The sequence below is a fragment of the Hipposideros armiger genome, unplaced genomic scaffold (genome assembly GCF_001890085.2).
Source record: "Hipposideros armiger isolate ML-2016 unplaced genomic scaffold, ASM189008v1 scaffold_275, whole genome shotgun sequence".
Classification (NCBI taxonomy): domain Eukaryota; kingdom Metazoa; phylum Chordata; class Mammalia; order Chiroptera; family Hipposideridae; genus Hipposideros; species Hipposideros armiger.
This window is the reverse complement of record NW_017731625.1, coordinates 2,081,603-2,092,292: the sequence shown is the minus strand read 5'-3', so window position 1 is coordinate 2,092,292 and position 10,690 is coordinate 2,081,603. Positions and strand designations below refer to the sequence as shown.

General features: G+C 41.0%; 1 protein-coding gene across 1 annotated transcript in view; it reads right to left on the bottom strand.

Annotated features, from left to right (window-relative positions):
* The window catches only part of LOC109390570 (zinc finger protein 709-like), an 11,239-nt gene extending 1,648 nt beyond the window's left edge, over window positions 1-9,591 (bottom strand). Inside the window, 5 exon segments of the mRNA XM_019657187.1 lie at window positions 1,240-1,322; window positions 6,690-6,792; window positions 6,794-7,368; window positions 7,780-7,896; window positions 9,559-9,591. Of these exon segments, the coding sequence (XP_019512732.1) occupies window positions 1,240-1,322; window positions 6,690-6,792; window positions 6,794-7,368; window positions 7,780-7,896; window positions 9,559-9,591 (911 nt within the window).
* Between the last annotated feature and the right edge of the window lie 1,099 nt (window positions 9,592-10,690).

The following is a 10,690-nucleotide window of genomic DNA, read 5'->3' as shown; positions in this document are numbered from 1 at the left end:
AGTGTTTTGCCATGTGCTGCCGTGTGTAGCCAGCAGCCAGCATGAGCGGCCAGCAGCCACCGTGAGTGGCCGTCCAGAAGCCAGCTACTGATCTGCCTCGCCCGGGAAGAGCCCAATGATGATGCCAACTTGAGCCAGTGAAGAACGTCCTCCACAACTAGACTGAAGAACAAAATGACAGAAACTTGTCTGTTCCCATCCCCCCAATTCCCCAAAAAAAATCTTAAAAAAAGTGATGTGTTAGTTAATGACTGATTGATGACGATGATGATTGGACTATGTCTTTGCCATTTGCATGGCATGGGTGTGTTTCTGGCACCATCTGCTTTGTTACTTCATGAAAGAAGCTTAAGGCTCTGGCTGGGCCTTAATTGAGCCATAATTTCCATCTTTCTTTCTCTCTCTTTTTTTTAAAGATTTTATTGGGGAATTGGAGGTGGGGGAACAGTGTTGGGGAATTGGGAAAAGAGACCAGCCAAGTTGTTCTTCAATCTCCACCGTGGAGAGCGCCAGTCGCCATCTGCACCCCCCCCCTCCCCACAGTCCCGTCAGCAGCTCGTGGCCTCCAAGCTCAAGGTGCTGTCCTCAATCTTAGCTGCAGGTGGGCGCAGCCATCATCCCATGCAGGAGTCGAACCTGGCAGCCTTGTTGTTAAGAGTGCATGCCCCATTCACCGAGCCATCCGGGTGGCAGCTCAGCTCAAGGTGCCAAGCTCAGTCCCAGCTACGGGTGAGCGAAGCCCACCATCAAACAGACAATCTTATTGTTACACCAGCTGAGTCATCCTGCCACCTGTTGGCAGCTCAGCGACAACTGAGCTCGGGCGCAGCACCACTGGCCTATGTGGGAATCGAACCGGCTGCCCCGCTGCTCAGAGCCTGTGCTCCTAACCCAACTCCTAACCAACTGAGCCACTCAGCCGGCCCCTTCCATCTTTGTTACATCCAGGCTCTTCTGATCACTGTTTCCACCTGAATTCCGTTTCAGATGCTCAATATCTACATCACATTTATGAAAATGGTATCTGGTGACCATTCTCTAAATACACAATTGATTAGCTAGGTTTACACGTTTTCTTTAATTTCAAGTGTCTCTAACACATTTCCGAGATTCCTCCTTCCCCTGTGGCAGTGCCATTCACCTCAGACACCTCTCCCTAGCTTGGTGCTCATATGTGATATTACAAAACATCCACTTTTCTCCAAAAACAGGCCAGGAATCCCTTCTTGGGAATCTTACTGTTTTCTCTTCACAGGGTAGTTCAATCTACAAGTTTTCCTGCTGGGCACTCGATCCACTGGCTCTGACTTGAGAGCCACTTGCTGCAATGATGGGCAGCACACAGGCATATTGTGCTGGACTGCACATCTCGTAACTGCGCTCTGCAGACACTGCCTGTTTCACAAATTGAAAGCAGGACCCTCCACCAGCAAAAAGATTATGACTTGCTGAAAGCTCAGATAATGGTTAGCATTTTGTAGCAATAAAGTATCTTTTAACTGAGGTATGTAGTTTGCTTTTAGGCATAATGCTGTTGCACACTTGATACACTACAGCAGAATACAAATTTAACTTTTATATAGCACTGAGAAACCAAAATATTTGTATGACTCATTTTAGTTTGATTTTGGCTTTATTGCTGTGGTCTGGAACCACACCCACAATATCTCTCAGGTAGGCCTGTAATTTAATTTCTTGAGAAGTAGTAGGATAGAGCAAGAAAACAGATCCTATGTAAATTTATTTTCATGTACTGATCCAAAAATGTAAACAAATTCTAGAAGGAAAAATGGGTCTGTGAGGAAATAAATAACCTGAAGATTTTATCTATTTGGGACTTTGGCAATATTAGGTGAAAATGGTAGTCTTTTCAATAAGAAATACTTCAAAAGAAACGCTGACTGAAGTTGAGGTAAATATTATCACAAAAGCAAAGTATGAAGGAACTGGGGAAAATGTACATGCCCATATGCTCCCCTTACGAGAGGAGATACAGGACCAGGTGAATGAGGGTGGATGACAAGTCCAACAGGGAGGCCAGGGACATGACACACGTCACCCTTCTCAAACACAGACTGAGTCATGTTTCTGATGTACATAGACAAACGTTATTCCCTTCTCTAGAGTCTGTTGCTCTCAAGGGTTGTTGTCACTCTCCTGCAGTTCTCAGACATATAGGCCCTACATGGAGCATCCCCAGAGGCCTCTGGGATATGAGATGGTGTTGTGAGGACCCCGGCCCAGACCCTAGGCCAGACAGGCTCAATTTTTTAAAAAATCATGCTTCAGCTACTTCAGCTAAACTCTAAGCAGAACTTCCTGTTAAGAACTTCCCGTTAAGACACCAGGGATTGGTAATAATAGACAGTAAATGCCTAGCTTTACAAGAAATGGATTGCAACAGAAATATTAACAAATGTTTTGCAGAAGTAGTTTTTGTCACAACTGGCTTGGAACATTTCACAAGAACTAACAGCTCTTTTTGCTTCTGTACACCTGCTTTGCTTTTGCTTTTTGCCCAATACCCTGGAAAGCAAGCCCTATAAAACTTCCACCTGCCAGGACCTCGGAGCCCTTCTCCTCTTGCAATGAGGTTGCCAGGCTTGGCTAAATAAAGTCTTTGGAACAAAAATCTCAGTCTCTCAGGTCTTTATTAACGAGCAAGGCCCTAACAGTGTGTGGTGCTGCCCTGCTCCTAGAGAGAAGGTCCTCATGATGGAGGATGGAGGGCAATAAATATTTCATGAGATGGGCTGATACTATGATCTTCAAGGGCAGTGACCTTCGGTAACTATGGGTTTAATTGCAGGAAGATCACCTTGTCAAATGTATACTAACCACAGTGTAACTTTCACAGGGTATAAACCATCAAGCTGCTTTCACTGCCCCACAGAGAACTGGAGAAACTCTGCTCACACTTATAAAATTAAAGAACCTCAGACTTTTGATCAAGAGTAATAAATGGTCAGATTAATACATGAAACTTTGTTATCATGGAAAATCCATTTGACTCTAGGCAGTGTCCATGAAGTCTTGGACAGTGTCCTTTTTTCAACATATTTTCATTCCTGTTGCTCAGAGCTCACACTCTTAAGCCATGTCTTAACCAACTGAGCCACTCAGCTGGCCCCCATTGCAGCGTTATTTACAATAGACAAGATATGGTAGCAACCTAGATGTCCATCAATAGACAAATGGATAAAGAATATTATTCAGCCATAAAAAGGAAAATCTTGCCATTTGCTACAACATGGATGAATCTAGAGAGTATTGTGCTAAGTGAAATAAGTCAGACAGAGAAAAACCAAAACCATATGATTTCTCTTATATGTAGAATCTAAAAACAAAATAAACAAAACAGAAAAAAAAACAGAGCTACAGAGAACAAATTGATGATTGCTAGATAGTAGGGAACTTAGGGGGCTGATTGAAAAAGGGGATGGGATTAAGAAATACAAATCGGCCGTTACAAAATAGTCACAGGGATGTAAAGTACAGCATAGGAATATAGTAAATAATATTGTAATAACAACCATATTTCCCCATGTATAAGACGCACCTTAATTTTGGGGCCCGAAATTTGGGAAAAAAAATGTATTACGTAAAGTTATTGAACTCAAGTTTTATTCATCATAAAATTCATACAACTCCTCATCACTGTCAAAACTCCCAACCATTAGCTTGTCCTCATCTGTGTCTGATGACTAATCACTGTCTTCATATATTGTCTTGTCCTCAGTTCCATCTATGGCATTTGAAATGTCACACTTCTTAAATGACTTGACAACAATCTCAATCTTGATATTATCCCAGGATCTTTTCACCCAGGTACAAAGTTCTCCTATAGTTGGTTTCTTCACTCCTCCTGCTGGTGTCAAATTATCCCCAGAAGACTTCATCCATTGGTTCCATTCGTCTCTCATGGCAGCTTTGAAGGGTTTGTTAATGCTGACATCAAGTGGTTGGAGCTGGGATATCAAGCCTCCAGGTATGACAGCAAGTTTTGTTTCTTGCTCTACAGCAATCTTCTTTGTGTTTTTTGTTATGTGTGCCCTGAACTGATCAAGCACCAATAGGACAGGTTTGCATAAGAGCCCACCTGGTCTCCTGCTCCAAACTTTCTCAAACTAGATCTTCATCCCATCCTGATCCACCCAACCCTTGTCATGAACGTGGACAATCACTCCTCGAGGAATGTCTTCTTTTGGCAGTTTTGCATTTGAAAATCAGCATAGCAGGCAGCTTGGTTCCATTAGCACAACAAGCTAGAACAACTGTATAATGGCTCTTTTCATGTCCACTTGTCTTCACAGTTACAGTTTTCACCCCCTCTTATCAACAGTTCTGTTACTTGGGACATCAAATTGAAGGGGGACTTTGTCCATATTTGCAATCTGTCCCAACTCAAACTGATGTGTCTTCTGACACTGAGTGACAAAACGATGAAATTCAAGGACCTTCTGCTCACAGCTTTCAGGTATCTTTTGGGCTGCCATGAGTCACCGGCAACTGCGTAGGCTGCAGTGGAGCTATAGTGGACTCCTATAAGCTACCGTGAGCGGCCGGCAGCCAGCGGGAGCTGCCAAGAGCCGCCGTGAGTGGCCGGCGATGGATCTACCTTAGCCGGGAAGAGTGCAATGATAATACCAACATGGGCCAGTGAAGCAACGTCCTCCACAACTAGACTGAAGAACAAAAGGACAGCAACTTGTCTGTTCCCCTTCCCCCGATTCCCCAATGCTGTTCCCCCTCCCCCAATTCCCCAATAAAATCTTTAAAAATAAAAAATACACATTTGTTTCATCACACATCAATCTTAATAACAGAACACATACTGAGGGATTGTATTCAGCTCTGAGTAACAGAAAACCCACACAGTCTGCCTGATATGTCAGTAATGTGCTTATTTATCTCAAAGAAGTACTGGGTCAGGGCAGCCACTCAACAATGCAGTAGGTAAAAACAGTACTGTGTGCTCTTATGGCTGTGTCACTGCATCTGTTGTAGTGGAATCAGAAACACAGAAGCATGAGAAGTATGAAGATCATGAGGTGTTCACTATACAAATTAGACCTTATATATGGTAAGATCTAGAAAAAAGGGGAGTCAGAGCATGAGATAAAATCAACAGCCATGACATCCTAACCAGTGGCCTGGTGGGTAGCATAGGGCCTGCAGGAAAATGAAAACTGTGAACATCTAACCATGGAGGAGCATCCATGATGGGAAAATTAGTAGAGAAGAATGTCTGTGGAAGCCTACCCCTCTAACCAAATAGTAGTCAACCAGTTGCTATTTGTTTTGAGGATAATTTTGTTTGGCAGGGCCAGCAATCAGAAAAATAAGTTGGAGACTGGAGTCCACAAAGTCCCTATGCATCTATCTCCCTGTACAGTGATGGCTCAATGAACTGAAAAATTGCTTTTTCCAAATATAATGTAACTTGGGCCATAACAATCCTATTATGGAATCATATAGAGAAGGCATCTTGGGAAATGTAGTTCCTAGCCTTACCTGTTTCTATAACACAAACCAACAGAACCATCTCCACCTCTAGATTCTTTGTCTCTCTTCTTAATTCAAAGGTATGGTCCAATTCCCAGCCAGAAGCAAGGAAAAAGAGCATACAGAAACAGATAAAAATAGTAGTTCATATGAAACTATACTCTTTCAAGACCTTTGCAGACTTACAAATTTCTACTAACTTACATATTTACAAATTTGCTAGCCAGCAAAATGGGATAAAGGTCCTTTGGCCAAAAAGATTGCTGAGCATACATACCTTATGTAAGTAAAAAGTGTTAACATTAAAAATTTTAGGTTATCTCAATAAAATAGTAAGGTGAATTATATGTAATGGGTAAATGATATCCAGTTTGGAACATACTGAGCCAGTTAAAAAAAAAATCCCAACGAATACCATCATTACATTGGTCTAATGGCTCCATACTTTCAAGAATAAAAAATACTTATATAAAAATTAAACCTAGGGCCAGCCAGGTGACACAGTTGGTTAGAGCATGAGCTCTGACCAACAGGGTGGCCAGTTCAATTTCCACATGGGCCAGTGAGCTGCACCCGACCTGAGATTCCACTGAGCTGCCAACAGGCAACCAGGTGGTTCAGCTGGTGAGAGCGTGGGCTCTTAACAACAAGGTTGCTGGTTCAATGCCCACATGGGGTGGTGGGCTGCACCACCACAACTAGATTGAAAACAGCGACTGGACTTGGAGCTGAGCTGCGCCCTCTACAACTAAGATTGAAGAACAACAACTTGACTTGGAGCTGATGGGTCCTGGAAAAATACAATGTTCCCTTCCCCTATTCCCCAACACTGTTCCGTTCCCCAATTCCCCAATAAAATCTTTAAAAAAATTAAACCTAATGCATATTTAAAATGCACTTCGAATCACCCTGGCTGCAACACATTTCAAAGTGGAAACAAAAATTATTAACTGAATTTATGAGGAAAAAAATCCACTATATTTCAAAATTCATATACATACTATAGATGTACTTAGAATTCTCATTTTGATGCTTATTTGAAAAATAATGGAAATTCATTTGCTATGGTTCCACTTTAAGGATGAGGTACTGATCAAGGCAATATCATATTTATAACTTTTATAAGAGTTCTCTCCTGGTGGGAACATCCTGAACTGTTATACACGAATTAGTTTCCATCAGACTTTCCCACATTACTTACATTTATAGGGCTTCTTTCTGCTATGAGTTCTCACATGACATTGAAAGGATTTGGAATAACTAAATGCTTTCCCACATTTTCCCTCACTTTTGGAAGAATGAGGGCCCACTGAAGGCTTTCTCACATTTTTCACATTTATATGGTTTCTCTTCAGTCTGCATTTTTACATTTTTGAAAGAAAGAGGGCCAACTGAAGGCTTTCCAACATTGCTTACTTTTACAGGTTTCTCTCCATTGTGCATTCTGACATGTTTGTGTAAGGATGAGAGCCAACCGAATGCTTTCCCACATTTTTCACATTTGTACGGTTTCTCTCCATTGTGAATTCTCACATGTCTTTGAAAGGATGTGAGCCAATAGTAAGCCTTCCCACACTGCTTACATTCATAGGGTTTCTCTCCAGTATGCATTATCATATGTACTCGAAAGGATTTGGGACAACTGAAGCCTTTCCCACACTGCTTACATTCATAAGGTTCCCCTCCAGTGTGCATAATCACATGTACACGAAAGGACTTAGGACAACTGAAGGCTTTCCCACATTCCTCACACTGATATAGTTTGTGTCCAGTGTGAATTCTTTTGTGCCTCTTAAGGGATGAACGATGCCTGAAGACTTTTCCACATTGACTGCATTCATACAGTTTTACTCCAGCAGGAGTCTTCTTGTACAGTTTAAGATTTGGAATATGGCTGAAGGTTTCTCCATATTTTTATTTACTTTTATTATTTTCACAGAGTCTTTCATTTTTATGACATTTAGGACATCAAGGGTAATACGACGACAGCTCTAATGGCCATTCCAGAAAAAGAGTTCCAAAATTGCTTTGACGGGTGGAGTAGGCACTGGCGTCAGTGCAAAGCTTCCCAAGGGGAGTACTTCGAAGGTGACACTAGTGGTATTCAACAATGAGGTATATAGCAGTTTTTCTAGGATGAGTCTGCGAACTTAATTGTCTGATCTTGTATTTCCTTTCTACATTCTAAATCTTGAAATAGGCTGAACGAGTAAGAACTATTTACTCTCTAAATAACTAAGTGAAGGAATGATGCTGTCCTTAACCACTTAAGACCAAGTTCTTGAAGGTCTCCAGCATCACTTCTCTGTAGAGCTTCCTCTGAGCAGCACTGAGCAAGGCCAACTCCTCCTGGGTGAAGTTCACATCCACATCCTCAAAGACCACTGAGTCCTATGACAAACCATATACATGTAGGAGAATGGGTGGCACTGACAACACAGGGGAAGTGGATTCAACTTACAGGATGTTCAAACAAGATCCTATGGTTGCACAGCATCTAATCTATGCCCACTCTCACTTCCTAGTGGTTAGTTTTAACAGCACCACTAACAAATTGAAATTATTTCTCTCTATATTTTTACTGTGACCCTCCTTGACTTCTCTTTTTTTCAGAGTCTAGGATAGTCCAGAACACATTGGAGAAATGAGAGAAAAGGTATACAAATGAAACAAATATTTCAATTTTTATGATTATCAATTCCTTGTGACAAAAACTACTTCATCTCTTTCCTTATTGCCCACGACATCACTTAGCACTATATGAACCACAAGTTCAAACCTGGATGAGGTTCTAATAAATAAAAACACATTGGACAAGGTTCTAATAGGTAAAAACACACTGAAGGACTAAGAGCTTTTCCTACTTTCCCCAGCACCAACTATGAGAGGCCCAAGGATTCATGGAAACCCAACTTGGAAGTGTGGGCCAGAAGACCCTAAGTTTTTATGTATTCCAGGTCACTACAAGTAGACAGGTTCAACTGGCTGCATGAAGACACTTTTCTGGAGAACTGTTAATTTTAACTTATATGTGTATTGTTTATCACAAGATCAGTGGCTACTCTTTCATCCTCTATGTTACCTTCATTTGAGAAAGAAGAGATGTTGAGAAGGGGGAGGAAGGAGGGAGAAGACATGAGAACTTAGACCTTCCCATAATCTCCACAATCACAAACCTTGGTATTGGTGTGCACCAGTTTTGAGTACGTACACACACACATGCGCGCGCACACACGCGCGCACACACACTGAGGTTATAAGGTGCCAGAACAGCTCTTTCCACCAGAGGCATAAAAGATTAATCATTATGGGTCTCTCTGACCTTGAGGGACAAGCTAAGGGTCCTTATGAAAGAGGCCCAAGAGATTCCTCATCCCTCCACCATACTCGTATGAGGAGGACACAATGAGAAGGTGCTGGCTATGAAACAGGAAGAGGGCTCTCAGCAGAAAACACCTATGCTGGTGCTTTGATCTTGGACTTCCAAAACTATGAGAAATAACTTTCTGTTGTTTACAAGCTATTCTGTGGTAGTTTTATAGCATTCTAAATGGGCTAAGACCCATAGTCAGAGGCTAGTATGACTGGAGCAGAGAGATGGGGAGTAATATTTGATCATGGTGGAGAGAGATGGGATGTGGGAAAATAGTTGGCTTTGACTCAGGAATGCAGAACTATTTCAGGCTTCTGCACAAGGAGTAATCTCATCTGATAGCTTTAACAATCCATCAGATGTACTGAGGCTAGACTGCAGGGGGCAGGTGTAGGAGAGAGTAAAGCCACAATCAAGTGAGAAGAAGGCAAGTCAGCCTGGGTGGTCACAGTGAAGTGTGCAGGGTGAGCTAGAAGATTCCTAATGATGGGGCAAGACATAATGAGGAGAACTGAGGATGACTCTGATTACTTCACATAGGAAGACCTGGAATAATGAAGTTTCCATCACCTGAGATGTAGAAGGCCACAAGTGGATTAGATTCTTGGGGAGCAGTTCTTGAGGAGTTCAGCATAGGGCATACTGAGATGGGGATGAGAATAAGACATCCAAGTGGATACGTGTATAGTAATGTTTTTAGGAGCACTGGTCATAATGGCAAAAATTTGGAAATACCCAAATAGCCACTAGCAGTAGAGTTAATAGACAATAATGGTACAGTAATAACTTGGTTTGCAAGCATAATTCGTTCCAGAAACAAATTACTCATATTGCAAGACATCACTCGTTTACCACGTTAAAATGTATTAGAAATGTTTGCTCATCTTGCAGAACACCCGCAAACCATGTTACTCGCAATCCAAGGTTTTACTGTATATCCCTGCCAGTGAGTACAAGACAGTAATAAAGGCAAATGAACCATTAGCACTCCATGGAAGACCTCATTAGATAGAGAGCTCTGAACTAAGGAAACCTGCCACAAATAGCATATACACTGTGATTCTTTTTTTTTAATTAAAGAAATATTTATTATGTGCATAATAACAATATAGTTAACTATAGGCAGAATGTTGTACAGTGTATCTATAGAACTTATATATCCTGTATACCTGAAATTTTACACTTGTTGAACTGCAACACCTTAAAAATTTATGAGGTTGGATCTCATGGTGTTTTTACCACAGTAAAAAAGGACAATTTGATTGATAGCAGACTATTAAATAGCAAATTCAAAGAGAATGTTTAGAGAAAATAAATAACAACCTAGAATTGCATACTGAGAAAGTTATTTACCTATAAGAAAAAATATATTTGATGATTTGAAAAACAGAAATAATTATGCAAAAAGATGAATTTAAAAAATGATCTGTGATTTCTTAATCAAGTTATCCTATATCTAATCATAACAAAGGTACTAATATTTGAAGTAGAAATATTCATTGTTAACACTAATTATTTCAAATCACAGTGAAAATTAATTAACACCAATCTGGATCAGTATTTAAGTGACAGGAAATGAGGAAGCTAATATAAACATTATATTATTTAATTCCCACCATATCCCTATCAGGTAAGCTCTAGTACGTTTATTTCTAACGAGAAACTGAATCCAATTACATTTTACTTAATAAGGCGCAGTGAGTAGCAACATCACAATAATGATATTCTATCTCATTTCAAGTTCAGGCTCTTAACTGTCCCCACTGTTCACCCTCTATGTCACCTGCAAGAGCTCCCTGATCATGAAGAAGC